Source organism: Lissotriton helveticus, chromosome 1_1 (genome assembly GCF_964261635.1).
Source record: "Lissotriton helveticus chromosome 1_1, aLisHel1.1, whole genome shotgun sequence".
In the NCBI taxonomy this organism is placed as follows: Eukaryota; Metazoa; Chordata; class Amphibia; order Caudata; family Salamandridae; genus Lissotriton; species Lissotriton helveticus.
Window position 1 is genome coordinate 2,051,081,846 of NC_136057.1, and position 23,018 is coordinate 2,051,104,863.

Consider the following 23,018-nt stretch of genomic DNA (forward strand, 5'->3'; position numbering starts at 1 on the left):
TCACAAAATTCAAATTCTCATCATATAAAAGTACATTTTATTGTATTTTTACTTTAAACATGTTTTTTCTTTGCAGAGACATAAAAATCCAACCAGCTAACTCAGAAGGCCTACAAGTACTATTTAATGGAATGATAATAATGCTCTACAACAAAACATATGAGAATCGAAGAGGTAATTTGTTGCTCCAGTTTATTTCACCTTTATTTGAACTCCAGAACAGTGTTGGTATTCCTTCTTAGTTCATAATTAATGGACATCTAAAATCAATTAAATATTTAATTCACTTGCTGTAATTATTATGTGTGAAAGTACAACGCACAACTACACAAGCAATCTTGAACAAGCATTGGCATAGCAAATAGGTCTCCCCTTTGGGACCGTATAAATGTTTAGCCAGAGCTATAGGCTTTGCCTTTGTCTTTAATCTATGTTGTGGAGCAGTGTATCTGCTGTGCCGCATGTTGAAAAGTTATAATGAAGTGTGATAAGCATTTTTTTTACCTTACATATAACCAAGTAAACATGATGTACAAATGAATGACCCTTTTAAAAAAAATTAACATATACAATGTCTTACAGGTGATGCTGTGATGATGCTCAGGTGATGCTGAGTTATACTGGTATGGTGGTGAGGTGGTGGTGTGCTTGTGCAGAGGAGGTGCTCAGTTGGTGCTCAGTGCTTTGGAGATAGTGCTGAGTGATGCTGAGTTGGTGCTGTGCTGGTGCTAGACTAATACTTAAGTGGTGCTGCAATGGTGGTCCTGGGCTGATGCTGTGATGGGACTGCACTGGTGCGGAAGTGATGGTTTTCTGGTGGTGGTGCACTGATGCTGTGGCGGTGCTGAGTGATTCTGTGCAGGTACTACACTGATGCTGAGGTGGTGGTGCTGCGCTTATGTGGAGGTGGTGGTGCTGCATTGATGCCAAGGTAACGCTGCACTGGTAGTGAGGTGGTGCTGTGCTGGTGTTGTGCTGATCCTCGTGTCTCACTGAGTTAAACTGATGTAGTGCTAAGGATGTGGGGTGCTTTTGCAGAGGTGGTGCTCAGGTGGTGCTCAGTGACACTGAGGTGTTGTTCAGTGCTCAGGTGCTGCTGAGTGAAGCTTAGGTGGCGCCCCTGGTGGTGCTGCTGAAGTGGTGTTAAGAGACGCTGACTGGTGCTGAAGTGCTGCTGCGCTGGTGCTGAGGTAGTGCTGCTGTGGTTGTGGTGGTGCTCAGAAGCTGCTTAGTGAAGCTCAGGTGGTGATGCAGTTGTGCTGCTGTAGTGGTGATGAGTGACGCTGACTGGTGCTTAAGTGGTGCTGTGCTGATGCTGGGGTGGTGTTGTGAGAGGGTTTCACTGATGCTGAGGTGGTGCTGATGCTGTAGTACTAATGTGGTGCTGTGCTGGTGCTGAGTGATGCATAGGTGAGGCTGAGTTTTGCCAAGTCATGCTGTGGTGGTGGTCCTGTGCTGGTCTATGACATTTCTTTTCTGAAACTCTGTCTGCTTACAGTGTCTCAAACCCTCTGGCGAGGATAAAGTGCAACACGTTGGCAGCTAACACAATTAACTAAACATACATATAAATAAACACAACAACACCATCATTAATTTATAGTAAATACAATTTTATAGCTTAAAATACCTACGGGGAGGGAGCAAAGAGAAAGAACTGCCACAAAAACAAGGCTTTTTAACACTTAGACAAAAAGAGAAGTTCCTTGTTTAAAGTCAACAATGCTATAACATTCTGTGTGGTGCAGGTGTATTGAACAACAGTCTATGAAAACAAATACAAATTCTGACTGTTGAGATCTGGTTACACTGATCTGCCCATCATGGAGTGTATGCAGAACACCGAACTGGCTGGAAATGTAAGTCTGTCTCCGCTCTCACCTTTTGTTTCTCTACCAGAGAGCAGATTTATGAGGACGGTAATAAACAGCAATAAACTTAGCCCACTGGCAGGAGCTGGGCCGCAGCTGCGTGTGGAGGAGGGGACAGATATCTGGCACAAACCTGTGGCAACTTCAAATCTACGATCCCTGACGTGTATCACCCCATACTAGTAAGATCTGTCACTGACCTGGTGCTGATGGGGGAAGGTGAACATTAATAGCAAAGAGAGGGTATCAACATGCGGAACAGTGGGATACAGACATCGGACTTAAGAGGTTTAAAAACAAGAGACAGCAAGAGTAGGGCGGGAGGGGGCATCAAGACTAACCTTTTAAATATTGTTTCTCCTTAAACTTGAAGTCAGGCTATTATTTTGTATTTGAATACTTCTTCTTTATTCTACTATTTTTGATAACAGTCCAGTGCCAGTGTGTAGTATTTACACGCGGCACGAATAGGTGCAGCACAATGTGTCAAACTAACACATAGGTAAGAAGTGAAACACAACCAGCTTACACAAGACATAGATAAAAATGTGATGCACAGGGCGTCTTATACACTGGACACTAAAGAGAGATTCGCACAGTGCGACATGCACGCAATAACGTACAACAAGGTGTCCAACACAGGTAGAGAAGGTATAAAGTCCTAAACAAAGACTTAAACCCTATAACCCAGACATGAGGGTTAACTAATGGTAAAACCATGAGGGGAAATAGGATTACAACCTAAACCCATCCCAAAACAGGAATCAATGATGCAAATGAGGGTGAGAGAACCCTTAACCAAAACTTTGCGCAGACATGAGTGGGAGAACTCATGTACGTAACTATGACGAAGAAGGTGAGAGAACCCACATGTGAAGAGTGACACATGCATAAATGCAGAGTAGACATAAGGGTGAGAGAACCCATCATATGTTAAACGACACATTACTTATGCATTTCAAAAATGAACATACTGTAAGTCAAAATCATGCTTGTAGATTAACCATAGTCATGTTAAGCATTTCAAAAATGTGTGAATTGTGAGAAAAACACGCTTGAAAGTTAATGATGCTTGTAAATTAACCACAGTCATATGTGTGCCTGTCACCGGGAAAACAGGCTCTAGAAAACAATGAGCACTATTTATAACAGAAATACATTAGTCGAAGGTGTGCCTGTCACCGGAAATAAACACAGGCGCTCGAATTTAAATGTCAACGGTTCGAATCCCATCCTCGTCGCCAAGAATAATGTAGTATTTGAGTCCATACATACATGAAATGATGTAGCCGAGGCAGGTGAAGTAGAGTTATGAAGTAGGTTTATTCAGCCATAGATAGAGTTACAGGAAGTATTATGCTGGAACAAGCAGCCCCACCAGGAGCAGCCTCTTAGCTACTCAGCCCATACTCCAACTGTCAAACCTCATACCAGTCACCCAAGCATTCCATCCATGTCAATCACACTCACATTCTAACCTGGAACACTCACACTGGCTGAGTAGCTAGATGCAGAGAAGTGCAGTAATATAAACATTAAACTCAGAACACTACACAGTGCTGTTATAAAAGGAAGCACACGAACGTGTGCAAACAGCTGTTCAAAACAACGAACCAAAGCAGCAGAGAGAACAAGCATTGGCATAGTCAATAGGTCTCGCCTTTGGGACCTTATAAGTATTTAGCCATGCAACAGTTGATGTTGTTGTACCAAGGATATTGTGCTGGATAACTAAACACTTATAAGTTCCCAAAGGCGAGACCTATTGGCTATGCCAATGCTTGTTAATATACTGCATCCACAGTCCTGGCTGACCTTGGCCTGTTGTCATGCACACATGGAGCAGTGCGGAGTTCGCTCCACTGCGGTAATAAACTGCAGTTTGATCTTTGCACTATACTTATTCATGTGTAAATGTGCACTGATCAGTACATTTGCACTACCGGGCTGTTGGGCCACATTTATTTTCTCTGCCATGGTGCACTTACATGAAATGTAAGTTCATCTTTGGTTTCCAGCAGTGACACCAACACATGCCACATCCACTACAGTCACTGCTTCTGAAGACGGTGCATGGCACCCTCATGTAGGCCTTGTCCAGCTCCGTTCTCTCCTCTGCATCTTTAAACACCTCCTCTGCTTCTGAGGTCAGGCGTTTGAGGATGGGCACTATGATACTGTGAGCCAACACAGCAAGACCAGATAGCCCTGGGTGGTGATTTTAAGCAAGGCATTTCATTTTATTTTTTAAACATTCATAACTCCAGTTATACTTTTTCAATTTCTGTCATTTTAGTCTTGTTTTGTTTATTACAGTACACTCTATTTTTTAAGCAGATGTGGTATCATTTTGTGTGGTGTTTTCACTGTTTTACTGTTTGAAGTGTTACACATACATGTTACACATTGCCTTATGTTAAGCCTAACTGCTCTGTGCTATGCTACCAGAGGGTGAGCACAGGTTAATTTAGGGAGTGTATCTGACTTACCCTGACTAGGACTGTTGTTCCCTCTTGGAAATGGTGCATACCTCTGCCGACCAGACACCCATTGACTAACCGTTAGTTAGTTAGTATTGATAGCCGGAAGGACTGAAAGGTATGACAGCTCTTTACATAGAACAAGCACGTATACAGGTAGCAATAATATAATCTGAGGGTAGATTAACATGGTAATCAGTAATCATTGAGGGCAATCAAAAAGACAACTTCAGAAGCTTATAGTAACAATCAACATTTAGTTGTCCATTGGAAAACAAGAGAACAGTCCCAGGGCATTAGAAGGTGGCAGTCTATGGCATGTATTAGTTAGTTAGACAGAAGCAACTTAAAGAGATGGGATTTCAGGCATTTTTGGAGGAAATCCAGTGTGGATTTTATTTTCAGGTCAGCTGGTAGTGAGAGCCAGAGTATTGAGACTGGTTGCGGTGTGTGTTTCTGAGTGTGTGTGGTCAATAGGCAGACAGTTTGAGCAATAGGATATTTTTTTCTTCTGGATTCTCTGATTCCCCAGTACTGGTAAAGCATTGAAGATATGGTGGAGAGTTAAAGTGAATGGCACTGTAAGCCAGGCATCCCAAATTGAACTTTAGTTTGGTTTGTATGAGGAGCAATGCAAATTCAAGAGGATTGGCATAATGAGGTTGAATATTTTGGTGGGCGATACATGACTCGCCATGTCATGTACAACAGTACTCAGTGGCAAGAAGGAATTTAGTATAATACCCACTAAGACGGTGAAGCTGAATTCAAGTCTAGAGAGAATAAGAACATGAGCTACTGATTTAGAAGTCAAGTGGATAATAAAGGTTTCCGTCTCTGTAAAGCATACAGGTGAAAATGTACTGATTTGGCCAGTTTATTTACACTGGGAATCATGGAGAGTTGTAGTCTTAGGTTATCTCCAGTGCAAACACAGTGATGGATATTGGTGTTGTCAGGGATGTTCAGAGTGTAAATTAGGTCTGGACAAAAGGAATTCTTGAACCTTGGAGAGAAAATAATGATTTCGAGGTTTTTTGCCGGTTTTGAGCTAAACAGTATTCTGACTTTGAAGCTTGAGATTTCACTAGAGTGGTCTGTAACATAAGAATGTCCTTCACAGCAGAGGTTTTAGGGTCAATTTGCAAATAATTCAAATATTGGTGTTATGGCAGATTTCAGAAAGTGGTACTACATAAAAGTTGAAAAGAATGGGTGTAGAGTGGTCTGTAACATAAGAATGTCCTTCACAGCAGAGGTTTTAGAGTCAATTTGCAAATCAAAATATTTGGAAAGACTGCCAGACTGCCAAACTGCTTGATAGAACTTGCTGGGCCATTTTCTTGATTTAACTCACCTTCTGTGTTGGTGTCCGTTCCCCCCCGCCGCCGCATCCCGGTACGAATTCTGCGGCCGCTGTGTGGGGGTGAGCTTGTCGGGGGCAACTACATTTCCCAGCAGACCCTGCGGCCGGAAGCCGCGCTGCGGGAAAACGCCAAATAGCCGCATCACCCCCCCCCCCGTGTCGCGGGAGCGCCCAGGTTAAGCCCGGGTCCAGGGCGGGACCGTCCTAGGCCGTCACAGGCCGGAAGAGGCTGGGCTGGGCCCCCCCTCTTCGTCTGCCCGTAGGAAAAGGTACTGTTAAAAAGTGTTATTCAACCAATTCTTTTGCAATATACCAAACACACGGGTACGGTGTGATACTTGACTTGGGGATGTCTACATTAACAATGAGTAAAAGAAAGGGCATGGTGGGAACACTGGACGATTTCATAACACGAACTGAAAAGGTTTTGAACCAAGAAATCAAAATTACCCAGAGAAGACTATCACTTGACCCTTCTAAACTCCCCACATACACAGTAGTCAGAGAGGCACTCCCACTGGAAATTTCACTACCAGTAGTAGCAGATCAACAGGAGCAGCTAGGGTATACCTTAGACCATCCGACTACCCTAATCGAATTAGAAACAGAAAGCACAGAGACGAGTCCTGGAATATCTACTAGACTGCGGGTCCAAAAGCCGTTAGCTACAATTATTAAGCAGACAGGGGGAAGTGGTGACCATTCATCAAGGGGAAAGAAACCCTGCCAGAAGAAAACGAAAGCTGGCTTGAAGAGGGGAGGTTGCAGTCTGCACGCGAAAGACTCAGAATCCACAGGACTTACTGCCAGACCCATTGGGGTTCAAACTGATGTAACAAACCCTAATGAATCTATAATTGATAGGGGTTAGTTGATGACCTAGAACAGATTGTGGCAGATATCATAAACACAACTCTAACCTCTGTCCACAATCAAAAAAGCGAATCAATGGATTACAAACTAAGAGAGCTAAATAATGAGATCACCAAGTTAAATGCTGCTGTTGCCCATCTAGGTAAAAACATAACTGAGGGAAATAGAACAATTGCAGAGGGAGGGGATTTGATATCTAAACTAGAAGTAATCATAGCAAAGAACAAGGACCATATTGAACTAGGAACCCCATTGGGTAAAGGAGCTGTACTGGGAGAAAGATGTATGGATAAAGCCTGTAACAGACCTAATAAAGAAAATATCACTCCTCCTTTGATAACCAAGAGGATTTCATTTACCCCGCCTGGATACAAGGCAAAGAATGGACCAGTGCCCAATTCTTATAGGGAGACACAATATAGCCCCAAAGGTACAGATTTGGTTCCTAAAACAGACGCTTTAGACCAGCCCCCAGCAACCTGCCCATATGTTTTAGTACTAGCAGGAGTCCCTGCATTAAAAAGAGAACAGATGGAGTTGTGGGACATTCTAAAAAATAGAGTAATGGATTGGCTGTCTAAACACAAAAATCTCAATACTAGGAAAGCAAATAAGACCCTAATGGTACGCAGGGTAGGATGGGTGGGCAACTCACCAAAAGATATACTTGGAGACTGCATAGCTGTCAATTTTAGGCAACCATACTTGGTGCGTTCCCTTCTTCGAATTCATGAAGATTCAGCTGTAAGCCACACAAACATTCAGGCTCTCCCTTTAGGGTATTTCTATAAATCCCAGAATCATACTTCAGTAACAATACCCAAAATGGCATTCTCTCTAGTGACACATAATAGATTTCAGGAGTTATCGCAGTTAGATGGAGTGGATTGACTGCCCCTGCCACTCACACAGAGAAGCCTAACTAAGGAGACGGGAGAAGAAGATGCAGGGGTTAACTCTATCATACCTGAAACTATAAATAGTAATAGGGAAGAAATTGGTTGTAATGATTGCGCAGATGTTGCACCCATAACAATTCTGGTCTCAAACCCAAGTGGGAATAATGCACCACGAGATCAATTAAAAGACAGTTCTAGGCTAAAAATAATTTCATGGAACATTGCAGGCTTGATAAAGAATACAAAAGACCCGGGGTGAAACGCATATGTCGAAAAAAGCGACATTTGCTTACGACAGGAAACCTGGGCCACTTAAATGGTCCATCGAGTAGGATACAAAACTTATTGTATTGGTGCAATCCCGTCTAAAAAAGGTAGGCCATCAGGGGGCTTACTGATTTGGATAAAAGTCACCATTAATGGTATTAAAAAGCAGATAGAGACAAACTCCCCTGACATATTGGGCATACAAATACTGACCAATGACAACAGGGTTCTGAATATATACAACGTATATAATTGCCCTTATCTGGCTTCTAAGGAGTCACGGCTATTTGCCCAACTGGAGTACATTTTAAGTAAAACACAAATAGGTACAGGCATTATCTTAGAGGGAGATTTCAATTGTGAGTATGAACCAATAAAAGGGCTGGATTGCATCCATGAGGATGAAGATATGGTGAATGAGATCCCCGAATTATCTAGCGTGAAGCAGGTTGCATGTACATCCCTAGCGCTTCAAATAACAAGTTTAATGACCACTCATGGGCTAAGAGCATGTAATGGTCGACATACTTCTGATGTACCAATGGTACCCACATTTTTTAAGAAGGATATGCAAAGTAAAATAGACTATGTAGCTCTATCCCTTGACTTATGGAAATATAAAGTAGATTTTAAGGTCAAGAAAAGGGTAGTGAGTGACCATCGGCCACTTGATCTAATACTAAAAAGAGAGATTATATCTAGAACATTGGACTATAAATTCCCTGCTTTAGATACCATCGATAACATAACTGTGACTAACAATCGTCGTGCAGTTAAATGGGCCCATACATTGGATAACAACTAGAAACTGGCAAAAATGTATAATATTTTTGCTAGCACCTTTTCCACTTATACAACATCAGAAGTAGAAATGGAGGGGAATCAATTCCTAAAATTACATAAAGGATTTATACTGGAAATAATCCCATTAATAACTAAGCTAGTTAAACCAGATACTATGAATAGACTTAAAAAGCCGATGGGGAAACCTTGGTACGATAAAACTTGCCGTTGTGCTAAAACTGAATTATTAATAGCAGTTAAAACTAACTGCATTAGCTCCAAGGTGAGGGAGGTACGGCAGAATTACAAAACATCACTCGAGACTGCTAAAAAGATCTGGGATGAAGCAATATGGGCAGACATGCTGACCGCAGTAAAGAGCAAGGATTCCTTTCGTTTTTGGAAAATAGTTGCAAATAAGAATAGAGAAGCGAAGGGTACTACAGATGTTTTTGTGGAAGAAAAGACATGGAGGGATCATTTCACAAACCTATTTGTAAGGAAATGAGTGAATCTCAAGAATTTCTGACACAGCAGAAACTACAAAAACTAGCAAAAGAACTTAAAAAATTTTCTCTGGAGAAGATCCACCCCTTTAGCCATAAAGATTTTAATCCAAATGACAACGCGTCTAATGACGGATCAAACAGTGGATCTTCCACTGATGGCTCTGATTGGAGTGGAGATGACTTTACAAATAATCACAGAGGGAGGAACCGCAGCAGACGAGGAAACCGTCGCGGCCACAATTATTGGCGGACGCCCAACTATCAGATAAACCCTCCTATGTTTCCATTTCCACCTTTCAATCCCCATTTTCAAGGTTGGGTAGACCCATACTTTCAAGGTCCCCCACAGATGAACCATCCAATGCAACAACCAATGGGAAGTAATTACCAACAAGGACCACAGCCTTTTTTAGGGAGAGGCCAGAACAGTCGGGGTCCAAAACAAAGAGGCGTAACCTGGCAAGATCAAGCACGCCAAGTACAAACCAGGAGTGTGACCAGAGGAAAAACAGGAACGAACACAACACGCTCGTCGTGAACCTGACAGATAAGGTGCTAACTAAAGACCAAGAAGAAGTTCTCAATAAAGGCCTTGGCTATGTCCCTACACCGAACATAGATACTTTCAAGATGAAATGTGAGGTTGCAGAATTTTGTAGAAAGTTGAAGTTAAAAGCCTTCTTTAGGAACCAGACCTCCCAACCAACGGATGGGGATACAACTCTACGGAAAAAGTCCACTTTCTGCCCTCTGAACACACAAGTGCCAATTGAGATACTGACATTCGAAAACGCCATCATGAAAGAAATCGACGGCCTAAAAGACAACACCAGCAAACCTTTCCAAAAACTGTCCAGATCAGAACGGATAGCAATGAACGAGCTGAAAAATGACGAAAGCATCATTATCAAACAAGCAGACAAGGGGGGAGGGGTAGTTATCCTCACCAAAGACGCCTACAACCAACAATGTTTAGATCTCCTTTCGGACCAGAAATTCTACAAAGAAATAAGTCTCGACCCAACCCCCAGACTACAAAGGACAATCTCATTGATGGTAAATGAGGCAGAGACGAATGATTGGATCTCCAAAAAAGAGGCGGAATTTCTTGAGACTCCTAACCCACGAATACCATACTTCTATTCTTTGTCGAAGATACACAAACCTCGCACACCACCCCCTGGAAGGCCAATCGTGTCTGGTATCGGTTCGGTGTTAGAACCTTTGTCGCAATTTGCGGATCAGTACCTAAAACCACTAGTCCAGAAGACCCTTACATATCTGAAGGACACAAGAGATCTCCTAAACCTTCTGAAAGACTTCAACTACTCCGAAGAGGAAATGATCCTAGTAGGACTCGATGTGGAGAGTCTCTACACTAGTTTGCCTCAAGAAAAGACACTGGAGACCCTAGAGACGATAGTTTATAACATCAACTGGGGTCACAAAACACCTAGACACTTCGTACTAGAATGTTGTAGAATGGCTCTCACTGAGAATTTCTTTAAATACAATGACACCATGTTCCAACAATGCCATGGAACTTCCATGGGAAGTACATTTGCGCCAAGCGTAGCAGGATTATTTGTGAGTGTCTTCGAAGAGAATTACATCAACAACTCCACTAATCCCTACCAAGAACAGATACTATTCTGGCGTCGATATATTGACGACGTCATTGTAATTTGGAAAGGTGATCTGCAGAGACTTATCGATTTCCATACCTGGATCAATACGTGTGATGAGTGGTTGAAGTTCACCTACACTGCCAACAAAAAACAATTAGACTTCCTGAACATTACTATCTATGTGGAGGGACAGACCTTACACACAAAGACATACTACAAACCGACGTCTAAAAATAGTTTACTTTCTTTCCAGAGCTACCACCCAAGACCATTAAGAGAAAATCTCCCTTACAGCCAATTCCTGAGGCTCCGCAGGAATTGCAGTAAACTAACAGAATTTAAACAACAAGCGGATGACCTCAGTGAAAAACTGGAAGAAAGGCACTACCCAAAAAGAATTGTTGAAAAGTGTAAAAAAAGAGCTCGGAATCAACATAGAGACTGCCTTTTAGAGACCAGCCAACGAGAGCAAAATCCAGATATTACCACTTGTGTCACAACTTACGGCCCAGCTAGTAACAGACTAAAAAAGATTGTGAATAAAAACTGGAGGATATTAACATCAGCTAACATACAGTGGCCAAAACCAAGATTTGCGAATAAACGAACACGCAATTTAAAAGATATACTGGTCCACACTAGACCACCTCCGAGAAAACCACTGGCAATCACAAACTCACTGTGGGACAATAGCCCAGTGACAGGTCATTATCCGTGCGGATCGTGCTCGGTCTGCCATCTCACAAAAATGACAAAAGAGATACAGTTTTTTCCTAATTTCAAATGGAGACTTGCACAACACACGAATTGTAACACAAGTCATGTTATATACATGATTACCTGCCCCTGTGACAAACGTTACATAGGGATGACCTGCAGAAAGATAAAACAACGTCTGTGTGAACACCGAAGCAACGTTAAATGTAAGAAGATGACAACCAAAATGTCGAATCATTTTCTGGAGGCACAGCATACAATAAACGACCTTAAGTGGGTCGTTCTGGAAACCTTGCTACACAAAGATCATACTGCTGAGAGAATCCTCTTCGAAAAGGAACAGAGGTGGGTTCATAGACTTGGGACAGATCAGAATGGATTAAATGATAATATACCTTGGGGTAGTATTTATAGATGAATGGTTATAAGTATAGTGATAACATCACTGTCACCACTTGCAAATCATGGTTGTATGACACGAAACCTTTCATTTATTGCCACAAACACCTGGATCAGCATTTAATCGAAAAACATGTTTGGGGACGAATTCAATAAAGAATTTCTCCCTAATTACGTGGATGTGACCCAACTTGACAATCCATTTATTACTTGCGTTTTTTTTAATATTATCTCTCACTTAAAACGAAAATGATCCATCAGACATCAAACGATATCTTCCAAAAACATTTTTGAATTATACGAAGAAATCTGTTTTAAAAAATAGACTATGAATCAGAATGGAGTCTTTTTTCTGTCTCGGCACCTTTAACTTTAACTTAAACTGGTCCCCGGAAGTACATCCTGGTTCCGGGACCAGAATCGGCAGAGTCAGCACCAGCGGCCTGATGGAGTAACAGAGGTAGCGGGAAAAACGGCGATAACCGTAATGTACTTTTTTGTTATAAAACCAGCCTCTAAATTACTACTTGTTGTCATAGTGTATCTCCCTGACCAGGATGGATCCTGTTGATGTTTATTACAACCACGAGACAAGGTATGTTCAATTAATGAATGTATGTGTGAAATGAGTAGAATTTGGCTGTATGAGCACGCCATCACCATTTCAGTTCGGTAAATACTTGACCACGTATTTAGTTTTGTATCAACAAACTGAATGTCCGACAGAATCCCATTGCCTGCATATAAGTTATGATTGCGAAATAATTAATCGATGGGCCATACAACCAACTGAATCAGGCACCCGTTGGTTATGGATAAGCACTCATTTTCAGAGTAGAAGTTGCCAATTTTGTGAGAATTGACCCTATCGAGATTTAGGGCGGTCAGTTTCAAAGTATTGCCATTTTTTAGTTGCAAAGCCATTGTGCTAAAAAGAAGTTCCTGGTAACTGAATACCAGTCAACTAGTCTTAAGTGTCATTTCCAATACCCTTCCCTTGTCTAGTTTGTCTTTTTAACCCCACAGGTACTCCCTGACCCTGTCGAAGAACAACGCAATGATATGTTCTATTGAATTCTTTCATTACATATAGAGACGTGAGAGGTCTCTATTCACCTGAGCACTGTGGTCCTGATGAAAGCCCCATCAATCTATTGGCGACTGGAGGGCTGAAACATGTCGACCTAAACCACGTAATCTTTGTGAAAGTGTCGTAATCGCTCTTATTCACTCACTTTGAATTTTAAATTTGACCTCAAAAGATCAGAACTATTAAAATAATTGTCTGGTATAGAGAGCTATTTTTATCGTTAGTTTCATTATAATTTCACTACTTCACGTCACAATCACGATTTCTGATCACTACTGTTTTTAACAAGGGTAATGCCTCCTGGTTGGAGGCCGCATAAACCACTAAACCCCATGATTATGCGAACACGTGTGAGGGATAGCGGAGAACCAAGATATACCGCTAAAACATCGTAACTTTCCAACACGTATATGAGGGTTTTTTATTGGGACTAGTAAGAACCATTCCCGCATACCCTTTGTTATGCAGGACAAGTGATCCTTTCTCTTTGATCAGAAGGATTATCATTATAGGAAACTGATTGGATCACGTATTCCTATCCTCCCCCACCATTGATTTTGAATATTAACAGCGTGCAGCTGTGGGAGACATTGGTTGCGCATGGTAAACTGCCTTCTATACACGAAGGGACTTCAACATGGCAGACAACCTCGGATTGAGTTACTCAACAGCAGATTTTGAAGAAATACTCGCTCGACCACCACTACTTTTAGAGAGGGACCTCTCACAAACATTGGCGAATAATAAAGAATGGGATGAACTTTCAGAGCTAAAGAAAGAACAAGTAAGGACTGCAGGACACGGCATAATAATGACGGAATATTTAAGAGTGAACGCAGCGCCTAAAGGTCTATGGGTAACAAATGCACCGCGCATTTTTCTCAAAGACCTAGCGTTTCGTAAAGACTGGTCAGCGATCTCTTGGAAATGTACTAGGGATTACCTAGTACTAATAATTAAAACAGCTACCAAGATTACAGATGAACTGACCATAAAGATCAAAATCATCAATACTAAAATGAATAACATGGTCCATGTTACTGTATACAAACAACGACTGGAAGAAATCAATAAGGAAATGAGTGAATCTCAAGAATTTCTGACACAGCAGAAACTACAACAACTAGCAAAAGAACTTTTCTCTGGAGAAGATCCACCCCTATAGCCATAAAGATTTTAATCCAAATGACAACGCATCTAATGACATATCAAACAGTGGATCTTCCACTGATGGCTCTGATTAGAGTGGAGATGACTTTACAAATAATCACAGAGGGAGGAACCGCAGCAGACGAGGAAACCGTCGTGGCCGCAATTATTGGCGGACGCCCAACTATCAGATAAACCCTCCTATGTTTCCATTTCCACCTTTCAATCCCCATTTTCAAGGTTGGGTAGACCCATACTTTCAAGGTCCCCCACAGATGAACCATCCAATGCAACAACCAATGGGAAGTAATTACCAACAAGAACCACAGCCTTTTTTAGGGAGAGGCCAGAACAGTCGGGCTCCAAAACAAAGAGGCGTAACCTGGCAAGATCAAGCACGCCAAGTACAAACCAGGAGTGTGACCAGAGGAAAAACAGGAAGGAACACAACACCCTCGTCGTGAACCTGACAGATAAGGTACTAACTAAAGACCAAGAAGAAGTTCTCAATAAAGGCCACCGAACTTAGATACTTTCAAGATGAAATGTGAGGTTGCAGAATTTTGTAGAAAGTTGAAGTTAAAAGCCTTCTTTAGCAACCAGACCTCCCAACCAACGGATGGGGATACAACTCTACGGAAAAAGTCCACTTTCTGCCTTCTGAACACACAAGTGCCAATTGAGATACTGACATTCGAAAACGCCATCATGAAAGAAATCGACGGCCTAAAAGACAACACCAGCAAACCTTTTCAGAACCTGTCCAGATCAGAACGGATAGCAATGAACGAGCTGAAAAATTACGAATGCATCATTATCAAACAAGCAGACAAGAGGCGAGGGGTAGTTATCCTCACCAAAGACGGCTACAACCAACAATGTTTAGATCTCCTTTCGGACCAGAAATTCTACAAAGAAATAAGTCTCGACCCAACCCCCACACTACAAAGGACAATCTCATTGATGGTAAATGAGGCAGAGACGAATGATTGGATCTCCAAAAAATAGGCGGAATTTCTTGAGACTCCTAACCCACGAATACCATACATCTATTCTTTGCCGAAGATACACAAACCTCGCACACCACCCCCTGGAAGGCCGATCGTGTCTGGTATCGGTTCGGTGTTAGCACCTTTGTCGCAATTTGGGATCAGTACCTAAAACCACTAGTCCAGAAGACCCCTACATATCTGAAGGACACAAGAGATCTCCTAAACCTTCTGAAAGACTTCAACTACTCCGAAGAGGAAATGATCCTAGTAGGACTCGATGTGGAGAGTCTCTACACTAGTTTGCCTCAAGAAAAGACACTGGAGACCCTAGAGACGATAGTTTATAACATCAACTGGGATCACAAAACACCTAGACACTTCGTACTAGAATGTTGTAGAATGGCTCTCACTGAGAATTTCTTTAAATGCAATGACACCATGTTCCAACAATGCATTGGAACTTCCATGGGAAGTACATTTGCGCCAAGCGTAGCAGGATTATATGTGAGTGTCTTCGAAGAGAATTACATCAAAGACCCCACTAATCCCTACCAAGAACAGATACTATTCTGGCGTCGATATTAACATCAGCTAACATACAGTGGCCAAAACCAAGATTTGCGAATAAACAAACACGCAATTTAAAAGATATACTGGTCCACACTAGACCACCTCCGAGAAAACCACTGACAATCACAAACTCACCGTGGGACAATAGCCCAGTGACAGGTCATTATCCGTGCGGATCGTGCTCGGTCTGCCATCTCACAAAAATGACAAAAGAGATACAGTTTTTTCCTAATTTCAAATGGAGACTTGCACAACACACGAATTGTAACACAAGTCATGTTATATACATGATTACCTGCCCCTGTGACAAACGTTACATAGGGATGACCTGCAGAAAGATAAAACAACGTCTGTGTGAACACCGAAGCAACGTTAAATGTAAGAAGATGACAACCAAAATGTCGAATCATTTTCTGGAGGCACAGCATACAATAAACGACCTTAAGTGGGTCGTTCTGGAAACCTTGCTACACAAAGATCATAATGCTGAGAGAATCCTCTTCGAAAAGGAACAGAGGTGGGTTCATAGACTTGGGACAGATCAGAATGGATTAAATGATAATATACCTTGGGGTAGTATTTATAGATGAATGGTTATAAGTATAGTGATAACATCACTGTCACCACTTGCAAATCATGGTTGTATGACACGAAACCTTTCATTTATTGCCGCAAACACCTGGATCAGCATTTAATCGAAAAACATGTTTGGGGACGAATTCGATAAAGAATTTCTCCCTAATTACGTGGATGTGACCCAACTTGACAATCCATTTATTACTTGCGGTTTTTTTGATATTATCTCTCACTTAAAACAAAAATGATCCATCAGACATCAAACGATATCTTCCAAAAAACATTTTTGAATTATACGAAGAAATCTGTTTTAAAAAATAGACTACGAATCAGAATGGAGTCTTTTTTCTGTCTCGGCACCTTTAACTTTAACTTAAACTGGTCCCCGGAAGTACATCCTGGTTCCGGGACCAGAATCGGCAGAGTCAGCACAAGCGGCCTGATGGAGTAACAGAGGTAGCGGGAAAAACGGCGATAACCGTAATGTACTTTTTTGTTCTAAAACCAGCCTCTAAATTACTACTTGTTGTCATAGTGTATCTCCCTGACCCGGCTGGATCCTGTTGATGTTTATTACAACCACGAGACAAGGTATGTTCAATGAATGAATGTATGTGTGAAATGAGTAGAATTTAGCTGTATGAGCACGCCATCACCATTTCAGTTCGGTAAATACTTGACCACGTATTTAGTTTTGTATCAACAAACTGAATGTCCGACAGAATCCCATTGCCTGCATATAAGTTATGATTGCGAAATAATTAATCGATGGGCCATACAACCAACTGAATCAGGCCCCCATTGGTTATGGATAAGCACTCATTTTCAGAGTAGAAATTGCCAATTTTGTGAGAGTCGACCCTATCGAGATTTAGGGCGGTCAGTTTCAAAGTATTGCCATTTTTTAGTTGCTAAGCCATTGTGCTAAAAAGAAGTTCCTGGTAACTGAATACCAGTCAACTAGTCTTAAGTGTCATTTCCAATACCCTTCCCTTGTCTAGTTTGTCTTTTTAACCCCACAGGTACTCCCTGACCCTGTCGAAGAACAACGCAATGATATGTTCTATTGAATTCTTTCATTACATATAGAGACGTGGGAGGTCTTTATTCACCTGAGCACTGTGGTCCTGATGAAAGCCCCATCGATCTATTGGCGACTGGAGGGCTGAAACATGTCGACCTAAACCACGTAATTTTTGTGAAAGAGTCATAATCGCTCTTATTCACTCACTTTGAATTTTAAATTTGGCCTCAAAAGATCAGAACTATTAAAATAATTGTCTGGTATAGAGAGCTATTTTTATCGTTAGTTTCATTATAATTTCACTACTTCACGTCACAATCACGATTTCTGATCACTACTGTTTTTAACAAGGGTAATGCCTCCTGGTTGGAGGCCGCATAAACCACTAAACCCCATGATTATGCGAACACGTGTGAGGGATAGCGGAGAACCAAGATATACCGCTAAAACATCGTAACTTTCCAACACGTGTATGAGGGTTTTTTTATTGGGACTAGTAAGAACCATTCCCGCATACCCTATGTTATGCAGGACAAGTGATCCTTTCTCTTTGATCAGAAGGGTTAAAATCTGGGGACCATATCTTAACCATTTGTGTAATCATATAGCTGCGGGTGCTAGTATGCCTGATACTTGGAGGGGGGCCGAAATCATTTGTATTTTTAAAAAAGGGCGATAGGAGCGATCCTGCAAACTTCCACCCCATAAGTGTAATAGATGTATTACAAAAAATGTATGCTAGGCACCTTTTAAACCGGATCAATGATTGGATTGAGGATGGAGATGTCCTCACCAAATACCAAGCAGGTTTCAGAACAAGAGTTAGCACTGAAGACCAAATATTTAGGTTCTGCTATTTATGCTGGAAATATGTTAATCTGCGGAAGGGCCATTTGTATGTGGCATTTGTTGACCTCAGAGCCGCATTTGACATCATCCCCAGACACTTGTTGTGGAAAGCGCTTGCCAAGCAGGGATTACCAAAAAACATTTTGGAGCAAGTACAAAGACTCCACCATAACAATTTTGCCAAAGTGAGGTGGGGTCCAGGTGGCGAACTTACTAAAGCAATACCAATAAAAAGGGGGGTTCACCAAGGCTGTGTCCTTGCCCCAACCCTCTTTTCCCTGTTTGTTAATGACATGCCCACTTTCCTAAGCAAGTGTAAAAATGATTCACCTAAATTGGGGGGTGAAACAGTGTCAGCCTTACTATTTGCGGATGATACCATTTTGATATCCCAAACGTCGGGAGGGTTACAATGCTTGCTTAATACTTTTCACTCCTATTGTAATGCAAAAGGCCTCGAGATAAATACCAGCAAGACCAAGTATATGGCAATAAACCCACATAGCTCCTTTAAGTGAAACTTGGTCTTAGAAAATCAAAAGTTGGAACATGTAAAAACCTTTACATATTTGGGTGTATCCTTCGACTCTAAAATGCAGTGGAAATCCCAAATTGAAAAAAGTAAGCTGCTTTTACCACAGAATAGTCGCCCCATATTAAAAAGACATAGGGATAGCTGGAACAAAGCTGTGCTACCGGCACTTGAAGTCTTTTGGGCAAAAGCGCAATCGGCAGCCCTATATGGGGCTGAGCTATGGGGACCTCTTTGTAGAAAATCTTTTGAGGTCAAAGAGAACGAATTTTATAGAGCACTTTTAAAATTGCCAGTGTGTACCCCAACAATACCAATGCTTCTTGATTTGAATATGAAGCGGACAGATCATCATGCTATATTAAGACCGTTAATATTATGGGTTAGGCTACGGACCACACCTGAGCTAATATATTATAGAGCAGCCCTAGTTGAGCTAAAAGACTTGGATGTATTCAGCCGTATTGCATGGTTCGACCATATCAGAGTATGGTTAGTGAGGGTTGGACTAGCCCAATTTTGGGCAAATCCATCTGCACTAACTCCATGGTCACAAAGGATTTTAAAAACTTCCTTCTGGGCTTAGATGAAAATCATTCATATATCGGTGTTATGGCAAATTTCAGAAAGTGGTACTACTAGAAGTTGAAAAGAGTGGGTGTCAGGATAGAACCATGTGGCACACCATAGACAACAGGAGAGTGTTAAGATATTAGTCATGCTTGACTACTTGAGAGTGATTCAAAAGGTAGGACTTAAACTAATTGATAACAAGACCTCTAAAACCAAAGCACTGGTCAAGTTGTAAGAATCGATGTGTATGCTTAACAGTGTGAAACACAACTGTGAGTTCAGGAGCACAAGGCGGCATGTCTTACCACTATCTAGAATACAATGGATGTCATCAAGGACTTTGACTGAAGTTGTTTCTGTTCCATAGCCAGCTCTGAATCCAGATTGATGACTTGTGAGTAGGTTGGCTGTGCTAATATGATCTTGCTGTTGAGGGGGGACACATTTTTCAAGAGAATTTCCTACCCAATTCATTGTACTTAGCATTGGACCTGGCAAGAAGAATGCTTTGTGTGTAGTTGTATCTCAGTGCCTTGAGTGTGGTATGTAATATGAGGGATTTCAACATTGTCCATTGATTTTTGATCTTGTGAATAGACCTCTTTTTAGCTTTATGACCATGGGTGAACCAATGTTGTAAAGTTATTTTCAAATATTTAAAAGCAAATGTCTTATTTTTGTAGCAATAATTGTTATGCACTTTTTCTTGTAGAGCATATAACAATTTCGAGACAAGAATCAATGGTGATTGTTAAAGCATCAAATCACGGATTGGACCAATTGTCCTTCAATGGTGAAACAGCAAAGGTAATGCCGTCTTAGTAGTATCATAACTCCACAAACACATCTGCAGTGTGTTCCTCAGATCAAGAACAGTAGGTTGAGACTCGATGAAACTGCCCGTCAAAATCTGCAGTGGACAAGAGAATTGATTGCTGTGCATTGCATTTAGCACGGTCGTCACTCTCCCCACAGCACTGTGGCGAGCTGCTTGCCTTCTGGCAGACAACCCTCTGCCTCATGGTTCGAGCCTCCCCTCATCCCGCTCCCGCCTGTCCCAGTTGCACTTTAATTTAATTTATTTTTCCTTTCACATCCTCTCTCAGCCTGCTCTGCTATTTCCGATTTGTTTCCTATTTTGATTATGCCCGCACTCCCTGTCTACTTTCCTGCCGTTTCTTCCCCCTCTCCCACCTCTCAACCGATAGTCCCTCCCCCTCCCCTACATATGTCAGCCACTGTGGGGGAGCACGCGTGAAACCACAGACTTCGGTCCACGGTTGTCACTCTCCCCACAGCGCTGCGGCGAGCTGCTTACCTTCTGCCAGACAACCCTCTGCCTCAGGGTTCGAGCCTCCCATCAGCCCGCTACCGCCCGTGCCAGTTGCACTTTAATTTAATTTATTTCTCCTTTCACATCCCCTCTCAACCTGTTCTGCTATTTCCAATTTGTTTCCTATTTTGATTCTGCCCGCACTCCCAGCCCACTTTCCCGTCGTTTCTTCCCCCTCCCATCCCGCGTCCCGCCATGCTCCCACCTCTTATCAGATAGTCCCTCCCCCCTCCCCTACATATGTCTAGCGCGCACAGCAGGCACGCCGCTGGCGCTCCGAAGGTGCGCTACAGGCAAGCCCGTCTGCGCCCGTCCGCGCCTGGACCGCGCCCAGCGCCAGGACCCCTGGCCCCCGGAAACACCATGAGGCCCGACTGCACTACGACACCAACACCCTCCATGCACTCAACCCCAGTCGAGAACACACCTGCTACCGGGCAACCCCGAAGCGCACCCAAGGACCCTTCACATGCCAGAACTGCAATTTCTCCAGCATCCAGCCAGCCTCACCGCCCACCAAAGAACCCAACTACCTTAGATGTATCCTCCTCAACACCCTCTCTGCCCGCAAAAAAATGCCATCGAGCTCTGGGACCTCCTCGACTCTACCTCCCCTGACGTCGCCTTCCTGACAGAGACCTGGCTGAACCCTGCCTCCACACCTGACATCGCCATCCCATCCCAGAAGGATACAAGATCACGCGCAGGGACCGCACCAACAGAACAGGAGGAGGAATCGCCATCGTCCACAGGAACACCCTCAAAGTATCGACCAATGCCGACGACACCCTCAGCACCACCGAACACATGCATTTCCAGATCCACACCAATGTCAGACAATGGATCGATGACTGTGCCAACACCGTCGCCCCGCTCAAGACACCGTCCAACATACACACCAGCAAGAAAGCCACCTGGTTCACCAAAGACCTCCAGGCCTCCAAAAGAACATGCCGAAAACTGGAGAAAAACTGGCTCCGCGAACGATCACCAGACAGCTACACCGCCCACAATAACGCTACCCAGAAACATCACCAACTCATTAGAGCCGCCAAGAGGGCCACATTCAAGGACCGCCTAGACAAAAATGCACACAATAGCAAGGAACTCTTCAACATCGTGAAGGAACTCTCCAACCCCAGCTCTAATGCCAACGACATCCCGCCGTCACAAGACCTATGCGACTCTTTGGCTACCTTCTTCCACCGCAAGATCACCGACATCCACGACATCTTCAACACCACGATCGCCCGATGCCCACCGCCCCCACCACCACCACATGTACCAACCATCTACTCTCCTGGACAAGCGTCAACCACAAGGACGCCATCAATATCATGAAGACCATCCACTCCGGCTCACCGCTAGACCCATGGCCCCACCACATCTTCAACAAAGCCAGCACATCCATCGAACCCCATGTCAGCAAGGCCATCAACATCTCCTTCGAGACAGCTACCTTCCTGGAAAGCTGGAAACACGCCGAGATCAACGCCTTACTCAAAAAACCAAAGGCGGACCCCAAGGACCTCAAAAACTTCCGGCCCATCTCCCTGCTCCCATTTCCGGCCAATGTCACAGAGAAAATAGTCAACAAACAGCTGCCCCTCTACCTTGAAGACAACAACATCCTAGACCCATCCCAGTTTGGCTTCCGCAGCAACCACAGCACCGAAACCGCCCTCTTCGCCGCCACGGATGACATCAGGACCCTGCTAGACAACAGGGAAACAGCAGTCCTCATCCTCCCGGATCGATCAGCAGCCTTTGACACAGTCTGCCACCGCATCCTACGCACAGGCCAACACAATGCCGGAATCCAAGGAAAGGCCCTGGACTGGACCACATCCTTCCTCATCGGCAGAACCCAGAGCGTCTGCCTCCCCCCTTCCACTCCAATGCCACTGAGATCATCTGCAGCATTCCCCATGGCTCGTCCCTCAGCCCGACACTGTTCAACATCTACATGGCACACTCACCCACGTCGCCCGTCGACACAACCTCAACATCATCTCCTAAGCCGACGACACCCAGCTGATCATTTCCCTCACCAAATACCCTCACATGTCCAAAACCAACGTCCACAAAGGAATGAAGTCCGTCGCTGACTGGATGAGGATCAGTCGAATGAAGCTGAACTTGGACAAGACGGAGGTCCTCATCCTTGGGTCCACCCCCTCGGCCTGGGATGACTTCTGCTGGCCGACGGAACTGGGAATCGCCCCAACTCCCACAGACCACGCACGCAACCTGGGGGTCGTCCTTGACTCCACCCTCACCATGACTAAGCAGGTCAATGTCATCTCCTCCTCCTGCTTCAACACCCTCCAAATGCTACGCAGGACCTTCAAATGGATCCCCACTGAAACAAGAAAAACAGTCACCCACGCCCTTGTACCAGCAGGCTGGAATACAGTAACGCCCTCTATGCAGGAGCATCGGCCAAACTCCTACGACGGCTACAACGCATCCAAAATGCCTCGGCACGTCTGATCCTCGACATCCCCCGCCGCAGCCACATCACCCCCCACCTGAGAG

At 43.4% G+C, this 23,018-nt stretch overlaps 1 protein-coding gene across 1 annotated transcript in view; it reads left to right on the forward strand.

The window, feature by feature from the left end:
• LOC144766461 (vitellogenin-1-like) overlaps positions 1–23,018 on the forward strand; it is a 1,095,729-nt gene that overhangs the window by 1,061,599 nt on the left and 11,112 nt on the right. The window contains exons 30-31 of the mRNA XM_078650353.1: positions 77–174; positions 19,860–19,954. Coding sequence (XP_078506479.1) covers positions 77–174; positions 19,860–19,954 — 193 coding nt within the window. The remainder of the gene's footprint in view (positions 1–76; positions 175–19,859; positions 19,955–23,018) is intronic.